At 35.7% G+C, this 12,802-nt stretch overlaps 1 protein-coding gene across 4 annotated transcripts in view; it reads right to left on the bottom strand.

The window, feature by feature from the left end:
• Dcbld2 (discoidin, CUB and LCCL domain containing 2) overlaps window positions 1–12,802 on the bottom strand; it is an 82,207-nt gene that overhangs the window by 19,022 nt on the left and 50,383 nt on the right. For all 4 annotated transcript variants that reach the window (XM_048803465.1, XM_015478593.2, XM_048803466.1 and 1 more), the window contains 3 exons: window positions 3,926–3,977; window positions 1,920–1,992; window positions 1,491–1,624 (listed from right to left, as the gene is read on the bottom strand). In XM_048803465.1, the coding sequence (XP_048659422.1) occupies window positions 1,491–1,624; window positions 1,920–1,992; window positions 3,926–3,977 (259 nt within the window). The remainder of the gene's footprint in view (window positions 1–1,490; window positions 1,625–1,919; window positions 1,993–3,925; window positions 3,978–12,802) is intronic.

The following is a 12,802-nucleotide window of genomic DNA, read 5'->3' as shown; positions in this document are numbered from 1 at the left end:
ATAACTTCCTCATATTTATCTCAGTGAAACTTTTTTTCTTGGTTTGTTTTTTTCCCTTCACTGTTTAAAGAACTAAAGTTTCCACAGTTAAAAATTGGACACCTGGTATTGTTCTCAGTCTTATTTCTATGCAGAACAACTTTTGAAATCAACATGACAACTTTCTGTATAAGTATCTAACTCCCAGTTTCACATACAATTATGCAAATATGTCAATGTAACCTTTAGTATGTACTTTTTTTCTTTTACATGAAATAAATAGACCCCAAACTTTTCTGTGCTTCTGATGAAAGTACATGTGAACCATGTGTGGACAACCAACATGTCTGAGAGCAGGTTTCAGTGTTAGAATGTAGCATTCTAACACTGAATGAGCAGAATGGGTGAGCTAAGGATGGCGGGAGATGAGATATGTGTGGAATTTGCCATGTGGCAGGTAGTAAGACTCCAGGGCACCTGGAAGAATAAGATTGTCAGTGCAGACTCCCGCCCTTAACACCACGTTCAAACTGTCACAAAAGCACAGAATCTATCTATATGTTTTTAAAGTATGAAAGACAGAAGTCACATACACAAACACTTCTTTCTAGTGGTAGAACAGAGGAAAGGAATAAAAGAAGGAATCCAACACCATGCACAAGACACTAAAGAAAAGGAAGGTAGCTTACTGCACACCATGGCTGGGCAAATGAAAGCCCATGCATGGCCCATTGGGCTAAAGTTGTGAATAAAACAAATGAACAAAAATAAGTGACAGAGACACGAGGCCCATAAAGTCTAAAGTACATACTAGATGGCTCTTTAAGGAAAAAGTTTGCTAACTCCTCTGTCCTGTTCTGGGCATGGGTCATGCTCCTATCAACTGAATCTGGTCTAGGATGAGAAGCTGACTTCAGTTAGGCTTAATACTGTCTGTAGGACCAAGAATATCTAAAAGGCAATGTTTACTTTAAAAAGCCCACTAATATGTATTTCTACTTAATGTTTCAACTTCTCCTGTATTTGATGTCTAATCTGTTTTGTAAAACAGCAGAATACTGTAGGGACCATGAAATTACATTCTTGAATATTCTCTTGGGGTGAGAGGGACATTCCTAATATCTCTGCCTTATACCAAGATTTATTTTATATTCAAAGTATTTCAATTATCATTGACCCATCTTGGTTTGTGTAGTTCTGCCTTCTGATTCTTACGGTAAGAATTTGGCAACAAACCTCTAAACTTTTACTCCAGAATATTTCAACACTTACAAAAGAAGAAACAAATTTCCCTTCCAAACAACTAGCTTACTGAAGTAGAACAAATCAAAATAGTGCGATACTGCTTATACTCCTGAAAATACTAAGACATGGAGAACAAAATGGTTGAATGCTTACTGCATAAAAGTTATTTCAGGAACACCATGAAGAAAGAGTGATTTTGTTGCAATCTAGCTAGTTCCTAGACCCCCCCACCCAAAATGCTTATTATAATTAGCATATATACTTACACCACAGATGTGACGTTGTTAGCCAAAGAACTTTCATAGTATGGGATGCCTTTACTAATTACAACACTGATTTGGCCACCTAACACATTTGACACCACTCCTGCATGCACACCAGCCATGCACAATGGCGAGGACTTGAAGAAGGGAAAAAAAAAAGGTTAGTTTTTATTTTTCATTTTTTGGGGGTAATTTTATATAAGCAAGATACTTATACTTCCTCAATCAGTTGATCAGGGGAGTATTCTCATAAAAACAGATGATTGATGCTATAGGACAACACATTTTTTAGCAGAAGAATAAAACATTACATATTACTAAAAAGAAATATTCCTAAATTGAAAGGATGAAGATATATAATAGATACATATCTATCTATTCTAGAGTTAAAAAATAAAGTTTATCACAAATTTAAATCTATATCCAACTTACGTCTCTATATCCATGAGGAATTGTTCCAGAGATCTCAGCAAAAGGAAGCAGACAACCAGCTGGACAGTACTTACTGGCAAATAAAAACAAGTAAAAGATTATATAACACTGGACTTGCTAGGGTTTACATCAAAAATACCACACATACATGTTTCAGTTCAATGTAACTAGTATCACCTTCTATACTGACAGAACCACCACTACCAAATGCCCTTCAGACTTTCTTCTACCCACACTCTCAACATGTCTTCATATTATCTACAAAAATGTTCTTACATTCTACATATTGCTTTGATACTTCATAATGAACGGCAGACCATAAGAGAGATTCATCATATTTCATGTTTATGTGAATGTTTATTATATTGTCTGTTGAATATGGGCTGTGCTAGAAACTGGGTTTACAAAGGTCACCCAAGTAAATATGGCCCCTGTAATCTTAAAGTTAATATTCTAGTGACAGAAAAAGACATTAAACCAATACTTGTACAACTACTTATATTTTGATTCTTCTATAAAGAAAAGGCACTTTGAAATAACTGGGAGAATTTTAATGTAATACAAGTAATATAAACATTTGGTAACCTTGTTATGTCATGGAGCATTCTAAGTGTTTCGAGTAATCCACACAAGAATTCTATGTGGTAAATACTATTATTATCCTCCTTGCAGAGAAGCAAAATAAATAACTGTGTCATGTCACACAGACCTGCTGAAAGGCAGATGTGCTCCAGAGACTGTACTGTTACACAGGGCTCTCTGCACAGTTCAGGGACTGGGGCTCTAAGGAAGTGAATGCTTAGCAGTGATTTGGCAGATGGAAGAAGTAAGAGGTGGGTACTGTATAATGATCACTAGGAAAAGCATGCCCTGAGGCAGGACGGCCTGGTGTGTGTCTGCAAGAGCAGATGGCTGATGCAGGTACAATGAGTGAGCAAAAGAAAGGTCAGAGAGATGGGCAGAGATCACATCCTGCAGAGGCCCTGTGAGCTAGAGAATGTGTTTCTAAGTAATAATAGGAATCCAGTAAAGGATTTGACAGCTTACATACATAATCTGATTCATATTTTTTAAATAAAGATTATTCTAGCTCCTAAGAAGAAAAGAGACTGCAAGAAATCATGAGAGGAAGCTGGGGTGGTGGTGAAGGAGCTAGAAGTGGAGGGAGACAAGCAGACTCTCTACCAACTGATGTCTGGGTTACTAGTGTTGACCAGGATCCCTCAAATGCTAAAGCCAGCACTCTTTCCACAACAGCAGGTTGGGAGGAGGTCGGTGACATGGGTCTTGAAAGATGAGAATGATTGTGACTAGCACAGGGAATAAAGTCATTCTATGCAAAATGTCTGAGAAGTCAGAACCAGTATAAATAAATAGTATACATAGATAAGATTGGAAAATTGGCCCACGGCTATTTGTGCATGACTTTGAAGACTAGACTAAGGAATACGAACAACTTCTTAGCATAAGATTTTAATCTTAGCATAAGATTTTTAAGCAGGTAAAAGATCACATACACATTTTAGAATGCCACTTAGAAGTTGTTTGAAATTAGAAAACCAGCAAAGATGAGAAATAGGAAATCTATTAAAAGATAATCTTAGTCTAAGCAAAAAAAAAAAAAAAAAAAAAAATCAATAAAACAGAGAAATAGTAGTGAAATGCTACTTGGGAAAGAACACTAAAAAATTCTGTAATAGCGTAAACCATCCCCATTCCTTTTCTCTAAAAGAAATAAATAAAATAAAATAGTATTATTACTCTTATAAATACTTTTGCCAGGTTTTAGAAAGCAACTAGTTCTATTTTTAAAGCATTTAAAAATTTTACTTTCATTTTGAAGGCTTATGCTACAATTAAGGCAAAATTTAAACAGGGCAATTAAATGGCTTTAAATAATCTCTAATTTTCCACTCTTGAAACTGTGTCACACATTATACATTAATCTTCAGAGTAAAAGAATAAAGTGTGCATGCACAAACACACAGTCATTAATATGGTCATACCTGAATTCAGGTTCCAAAAAATTGGATGCAGTGTCCAAACAAGTAATTAGATCTAGGGAAAAAAAAAAATTCAATGATATTCAGATTTATTACTCTTGTTTAAACATCAAGTACTACAGAATCTCAAATTATATTGATGTAAATTTCAAAATCTCAACAGTACTAAAAATTACAAATTTTCACCAGGTGTGGTGGTGTACGCCTATAATCCCAGTGGGTTAGGAGGCTCAGGTAGGAAGATCACAAATTCAAAGCCAGCCTCAGCAGATTAGTGAGTACTTGGCAACTCACTGATACCCTGTCTCTAAATAAAATATATATAAAAAAAAAAAGGGCTGGGGATGTGGCGCAAGTGGTTAAGCACCCCTGGGTTTAATCCCTGGTTTAAAAAAAAAAAAAAACTATAAATTTTTGTTAATCATAGTTATTTCTCTCATTTGATATGTTTTGATTCTGGAAGCTATAACTCCTTAATACTGTTTTCTATTACATCACCTCCTGAAGTCATATCATACATGCAGAACATACATACGTGAGTAAAATTTGTACACTCTTAGAATGGCTTCTATAAAATACAGCTCCAACAAAGAAAACCATTTCTTGGTTGTTATTATGACTAAAAATGATCCTTTGATGTTTACACACAAGGAAAATAATGACAAATAAGAAGTGAGGTAATTCTGTGGCTCTAGCTAATTGCATTTGAAATCTGGTCCACAGACAGAAACTGCAGCATCAGCATCTTCTGAGAACTTAGAAGATATTCAACCCCATCCAGACTTACAGAATCTCTGGAGAGGGGACTCAAGAATTTGTTTTGAAAAACATTCCAGGTAATTCTTAGGCACACTTAAATTGAAGAATCACTGCTCTAAAGAAATAAAAACTCAAATTTTAACATTTTTTCCTATCTAGAAATCAATATATCCAAATAACAGCTTAAACTACCTCTAATTAAGACCTAGTTCCTAGGCTATATAAATGGAAGTTTTCAATTAATAACACTTAGTGGCTTCCTTCTGCTCTTGGGATTGAGAACAAAGCCCTCAATGTGGTTCACAGAGTCTTAAAGGGTTTGGTTCCTCCTCTCTCAGCTATTGTCTTGTACCCACCTTGGCTTCTCACCACTAGCCCTCTTTGGAGACTCTGGCACATAATGCTCTTTTAGGCTGGAAGGTTTTTCCGTTATCCCTTAACCTAGCTGTAAGATCTTAACTGTTAATTCCTCATAGAAACTGCCTTGACCTTTCTAAGCCAAACTCCATTAGCACATAGTAGGTACTAAGTTTTGCTTGTTTTAATGAGCAGTTGACTATTACATGTTCTCGGTATACCATATGCTATGTGAGATTGCTTTTGTTGATGGAATTACTAATTATAAACAATATGACTTTGTAATGTCTAGTCCCTGGACAAAACTGGGACTGTCTTCATCTTTGCACTGCCAGCAGCAATTACAGCATGAAGGACATGCTGGAGACTTTCCTTGAAGATTACTGAATCGATGGGAGAATGAAGTTTCTGATAATTAGTGTTTGGCTAAGTTCAATCTTTACTAACCTGAAGGGAAGCAAATCAGGAAGAAGACCCAAAGACAATCACAAAAGTAAGATATTTTACATATAAATGTTTGGTTAAAAACTGTCAAGAAGGTTACTACATTGATGGAACAGCATACTTCCTAGCATAAAGCTGATACATTATGTCCTCCACAGCAAACCCAGGATAACTGATCACTCTATTTTACAATTCTAAAGAAATTTTATATTTATTATCCAACTGAAATACGTCTTGAAAAAGAGCATAAAAAGTACATTATGCTAATTGGAAAGTGGCATTATGAGAGCAATTGTATGGATCATATGCACACATCATAGGCATTGGAATGATTAACTTACATCTGTGTTTTAGAGGTAACAAGCCTCCACAGGGGTTCACTACTACTTAGTTGACCGACTTCGAAAAGCAGACTAACTGAATTACGTACACTCTATAGTTACGCTTGTCAATCTTTGCACAGCATCAATGAAAATCAATTTTCCACTTTCCTGCTCTACCAAAAAAATTTCCAACTTCTAAGATTCAGCTTCTAAGATTAATAGCTTGTGATGAAAAAGTACCTGTGTGGTCCAACATGGCATTCAAGCCACAAGATGACTGCCAGCTGGCCTGGTTACCTTCACAGCACATGCCAGAAAGCTGGTTGACAATGGATATATTTGATCAGAACAGGGCTTTGGTTGTAAATTTGTGCAGTACTTACCCTCCACATTATGCCATGCAAATGTGCAAGTAATTGCCCTGGCTCTAAAATTCCATTAAGGCTCAAAAAAGCTCCTTTGGAGGAAAATAAGAATTAAAAATAGTTGAAGGAGGGACAAGAAGACTGAAGAAAGGGAAAGCAAGCCACAAGTACAGACTCTGACATTTACAACTTCACAAAAGCAAGTAAAACATTAAGCAGGAAATTAGATTATGTGTCTTTCTTGAAAGCTTTCCCCAAGTAAACAGACTTTCAGAAAATTGTTGCTACTACAAGGGTCCCCACTAATGAAAACACAGCTCGGGAAAGAAACAATCTGTCTCCAACACTTCTGATTGAAGTGTTTAAATGAAGAGAACTAAACCCTCTACAGAGTCTGGAACAAAATCCTCAAATTTAAAATTGAATTTTGACATGGGTACTGTTATAGTTTAGATATGAGGTGTCGCCCCAAAGTTTCTGTTAATGCAAGGATATTCAGAGCTGAAATGACTGGATTGAGAAAGTTCTAACCTAATCAGTCCATCCTACTTTGAAAGGATTGACTAGATGCTAACTGCTGGCAGGTGGGGCATGGCTGGAGAAGGTGAGTCACTGGAGATGTTCCAGCAAGGCTGCATCTTCCCTGTTCTCACCATCCTTCCCTGCTTCCTGATACCACCATAAACTGAGCAGCTTTCCTCTGCTGGGCCCTTCCCCTGCGATATGCTGCCTCATCTTGGGCCCAGAACAAAGGAGTTGGATATCTATGGGTTGAGACCTCTAAAACCATCAGCACCAAATAAGCTTTTCTTCAGTTACTCTTTTCAGGTATTTTGGTTAAAGTGATTAAAAAACAAACAAACAAACACTAAAACAGGTGCTCAGACAAAGGGGGTTGGGGGGATTAGAGAGACAGTCTTTTAAACCAAGGATGCTGGAACAATTTGATATCAAGAATGAAATTGGATGCGTACCTCATGCCCTATGTAAGAATTATTCAAAGAGGATCTAAATTTAAGAACTAAAACTAAAGACTTTTGTAAGAAAATACAGGAGTAGAAATCAGGGATGTAATTAAAAAAAATACTTAGAGGTAAATGAGAAAACTGATGCAACATATCAAAACCTCTGGGACAATATAAGGTAGTGCTAGGAGGAAAGTTCAATGTACTGAGCTCATTCATTAAAAGAACAGAAAGTCAACAAATAAATAACCTAATATTATACCTCAAAGCCCTAGAAAAAGAAGACCAAATCAACACCAAAAGCAGGAAAGACAGGAAAATAATTAAAATCAGAGCTGAAATCAATGAAACTAAAAACAACAACAAAAAAAAAATCCAAAAAAACCTGACAAAATAGTTGGTTTTTTGAAAAAATAAATTGATAAACCCTTAGCCAAGCTACCAAAGAGAAAGAAAGAAAACTCAAATTACTAAAATTTGTGATGAAAAAGAAAATACAGCAGTACATCTTGACCTTAGATTAAGAAATGGTTCCTTAGATATAATGAAAAGAAAAGGCACCAAAATAAAAATTGATAAACTTAAATTCATCAAAATAAAAACTTTTGTGCTTCAAAGGACACTATCAAGATAGAGAAAGACAGCTTAAAGAAACAGTGAAAATATTTGCAAATCATATCTGATAAGGGTCTATAATCCAGAATACTTGAAGAATATTGAGAAGTGACAACATAACAACATATATCCATGTGATGGAATGTTATTTGGCCACAAAAAAGGAATGAAATATTGATACATGCTACAATATGAATGAACTCTGAAAACTTGTAAAGTCAAAGAAACCAGTCACAAAAGATCACACACTCTGATTCAATATAAAAATCCAGAACAAACATATCTACAGAGAAAAAAGGTAGTTTGGTCATTATCTAGGATTGGTGAGGCTCAGAGTAAGAAATGGAAAGTGACTGCTATTAATTATAGTCTTTTGACTTTTGAAAATGTTCTAAAATTTCTTTTGAAAATGTTCTAAAATGGACTTTGGTAAAGACTGTAAAATTAAATATACTGAAAAGTGGTGAATGTCATACTTTATGAGAATTATATGGCATACTTTATGTGAATCATCTCAATAAAATTATTATATAATGTTTAAAAATTTAAAAAAAAGATTTCACAGAAGTAATATCAATTCCTTTAACATATAGCACTTCTGCATAGATGAGTAAAATAAAGCCCAGTAAAAGGTCCAGCATTGGCACTTCTTTCAATCATTCATTTGTTCATTTATTCATTCAGTAAATATTTAATAAATATTTCAGTAAATACTTAATCTCAGTAAATATTTAATAAGCACATATTATGATTCAGTTAATATTTAGTGTTTAGTATTTATTATGCCATGTATTATGACCAGGTGTTTTCCTAGGCATTAGAGAGAAAGACAAAAATCCCTGAGCATAGGAAGTATACCTCCAGAGGGAATATGGTGGAGAAAATATGCAATATTAGAAAGAAAAATATAGTGTGGTAGAAGAAGATAAGTATTTAAGGAAAATAAGGAGAGTGAGGAAATTAGGAGATGTTAAGAACTTACAATTTTAAGACTAGTGGTCAGGCTAGGCCTCATTTGAAAGGGTGACGTCTGAATAAAACAAGAAAATAGGCGAGGAAGTGAGGTATGAGATATAAGGAAGTGAAAACAAGTAGTGGATATCACAAAGGCCCAGGTGGAAGCATGCCCAGAAAGACCAGAGTGAAGATGGAGAAGACAAGGAAGAGACAAAGTCAGACAAGTAACAGGAAGACAAATCCTATACGGTCTTGGTGGTAAAGACATTTTGCAGAAAGAGATGGGACTTTTCATTTTAATGAGATCACTCTAAACAGCGAATTGAGAGTAGACTGAAGGGGAAAGAGCAAAAACAAAGGTCACTAAGGATTTTACTGACATAATTGAGGAAAGAGTTGATGGTACCTTGAACTAGAGAGACAGTAGTGGAGCTGTCCAGGTGAAGTTAGATTCTGATATACAGACACATTCATCTAGAGTGGCAGATGGCTATGAATTTGAGACAAAGAGAAAAGTCAAAGAAAAATGGTAAGGTTTCTGAACTGAGCAACTTATAAGATGACTTTACACATTAAGAACTAAACACGTATAAAGCACCCAATTATGCCAAATCTACTTTACTATGTCCTATAATACCAGAAAAACAGTGATATATCTGTTCAAGATGTAGGGCAGCATATAATTTACTACAGTTTTAAAACTATGAGCCTCTATGTAGAATTTTTTTGGGGGGAGGGGGTCATTTTAGTCCAATATTTAATAAAAACAGAAGACTGAAGCACATCTGTTATTACATAAAATACTAATATGGTACATTTCACTAGGGTCCTCTGGACAAAGAGATGCAGCAATATTAAGCAGAACATCTGAAGCAGACAGGCACTCACTCTCTCCCTTGTTCAACCTAAAGGAGAATTAGCATCTGTAGACTCCATTCCAGTCTTGACTGTAATCTAACCCAAAGGGAGAGTAGCTGGAAAGCCTATAAAAAGAACTTCTGACCTTCCCCTTCATCTGCTTTCCTTAACCATACAAGAGGAGGCAAGTCTAAGACGTGACTGTGAAGGCAGAGTGGTGTGACTATGAGGAAGAGCACGAGAGAATGTAAAGACAGTAGCAAACCAATAATCAACAAAGGGATAAAAAGTTTCATGATTTTTGTAATGAAGATACTAATACCAGTTTTCTAAGACAACTCCAAATTTAGCCATATTACTATCTGTCATAATTCATATACACAGGCTTTTTAAAATTTAAGTATAATTTAAAAGAATTCTCATGATAAATGCAAAGGCTAGAGAACTTTATAATTGCTTCATGAAGTATTTACTTAAACATGAAATCTTAAATTGATCCATACATAATATTGTAAAAATGATACTTGTTTTATTTGTTAAATCAATCCAAAAAATAACAGCACATTGGTTACTCTCAAGAAATATTTTTGATTAACAGCATTTGGTAGTTTTGAGATTGCTGAACTGAGAAAAATATTATTTATGTTTTTCCCCAATCAATACTGTTTAATATTCTTGAATGAATTGAAAAAGACTCTCATTAGTATTAGAACCCATTATTACAACAATGCAACACCACCTACATTAGCTGTGGCATATTATTTTTGCACAATTGATAATACTGACTTATAAAGGAAGGGAAGCCTGAGTGTATTTATTCTAACTCAAAAAGCATAAAGTATGATTCCTAAGTTACTGTGTTTAACAGAAGTGAGAAAACATAAAGATAATATATATGTACAAATCCTATTCCTATATTTGCTCTAAGTTCTTTAAATAACTAATTACAAAATTTTCAAAAGCCTGAAGGAATATGTACTCTTGCTTTCACAATCCACACCCTGTCAGTAAGCTTGCTGTGTGATGTCTCCTTTGTTCAAGTGCTGGAGGATGTGGGATAAGGCTGGTCTGGCTGCTAAATTCTCCTGACACTATTAATATTACTGTGTGACCTTAAGGCTAATTCCTCCTTTCCATGATAGAAATCTGGCAATGATTTGCACCAGGTGCAATTTTGTTATGAAAAATTTACATACACAGAACATAACCTATTCAGAATCAACTAGCATTTAGAAAGTGCCTGATTCTATACTAGGTATTCTTCCTCTTCTCCATTTACATAATTAGAGTGGGGATGAAATTTTAAATTCCTTTCAGAAAAATTATAATCCATCTATGGATTATATCACAGATGAAAAAATTAATATATTTCTTCTGAGTGACGTATGTATGGCTCAGTTGCATAAGCAATAAATCACTGATAGGCTAAAAGCCCACATAAGGTTAATTGGGTCAAAACAAACTCTTTTTTATGCTTAAATTCCTATTGAGATAGAACACGAGGGGCCCAAAGCCCTGTCTATGGTATTTTGAATGGCTATTTTTGTGAATGGCCTTCACTGTCCCAGGGTTTAACTAGGCAGCAGCTCTGAGCCTGCATGATGGGGTGGAGGTGAGGCTGGGCTTGGAATCGGGGTTGTCACACCTGTAATGTCAGGCACTTCCCACAGCTGTAGCTGGGATGGTTGAGACGTGTCAGCAGATGCCAGCATTTCCTGCCACTGCAACAGTAACAATCCTTGCTACCACTTCTGCATCCAAGGCTGCTTCTCTTATTACTGACATAAGGACAACCTGTAGCACCAACGCTGCTGCCACCACTGCCAGACCTGGCATGTGATGACCCTCCAGTCTTGCCAGGGTATTATCCTACAGCCTCCTGGGGCAGTCGTGGTGAGCACCTCCACCATCTCATGACAGTGGAGTGTAGGAGGACATAACAAATGCAAATCCTGGTGCTGAGAGCAGAAGCTGGCAAGATGCCGCAGAAATTCTACTCACTTGTATAACAGCTGAGTGGCCTGTGTGAGCCCACCTCTTTAAGATGCCTATAAAGTTTCATTCCTCACATCCTAGGAGAGCCAGTCCCAGAACCCTGTCTCGTGCACTGCCTCCTTTAGGCTTAAACACAGCCCAATAAAGCCTCATTGTAATGAAATTGCTGCTTGCCTCAAGATTGTTATTTTGAATTTATTAAAGAAGTCCAAGGTTAAGCTGGCAACACTAATCGCTGGCAACATTAAGAGCTGGCAACACTAAGAGCTGGCAACACTAAGAGCGGAGAGGTGGTTACAGCAAAGGAGTTGCACCTGACCCTTTCCTGATTTCCATACTAACTGAGCTAAAGAACTCTTGGTTCGTTGGTAACTTCCTGTATTAAAAATATAATAAAAGACATATTATAAGCTAGCACAATTCTTTGGTGACCTACACAGTAACTACGATACTTTTAACAAATACATCAGTATTAACCAATAGTGAAGGACACAGCCACAAGATAGCACAAACACAACACATGTGTGGTTCCTTTACATAATTCCTAACATACTCAAAAAAAAAAAAAAAAGACACAGAAAGACTGCAATCATTAGGGTGTGCTTCAGGATATTTACATGCCACCTTGATATAAACTTCATTCCATGTGTTGAAGTGACTCTTTTTATTAAAACCACCTTAACAGATAAATTCTGTTTTAAACTCTATCTTTGCTAAATTGGTAACACTTTGCTCATAAACACCTTCATTTTATAAATTAACACTAAAATGGTTATTTTTGGTATTTTATATTATATACACAAACATTATGCATATTCAGTCTTCATTTTCCTGTAAATGATGATATAAAGATATGAACACAGGGTTGGGCTTGTGGCTCAGCCGTAGAGTGCTCGCCTAGTGTGTGAGAGGCCCTGGGTGCGATCCTCAGCACCACATAAAAATAAATAAATAAAACAAAGGTATTGTGTCCAACTACAATTAAAAAATAAATATTAAAAAAATATGAATGCAAACTAAAATTTCATTAATAAGATCTTACTAAAATGAGTTTGTTTCAGAGTTTTAAAATGTTTGAAACCCACAATAAAAATCACAAATAGAAATCTGGCTAAGAGTAACACTCTAAAGAAAACAGACTATATAAAATTATTGCATAGTTAAGGCAGCAATCTAAAAAATTCACACTCTGTTTTCAAAACCAAAAACATTCCATGTGGGTTGAGGGGTATTGGGGGGACA

Source organism: Marmota marmota, unplaced genomic scaffold (assembly GCF_001458135.2).
Source record: "Marmota marmota marmota unplaced genomic scaffold, marMar, whole genome shotgun sequence".
In the NCBI taxonomy this organism is placed as follows: domain Eukaryota; kingdom Metazoa; phylum Chordata; class Mammalia; order Rodentia; family Sciuridae; genus Marmota; species Marmota marmota.
Note: the sequence above shows the minus strand (reverse complement) of the source record. Positions and strands in the feature narration are given on the sequence as shown.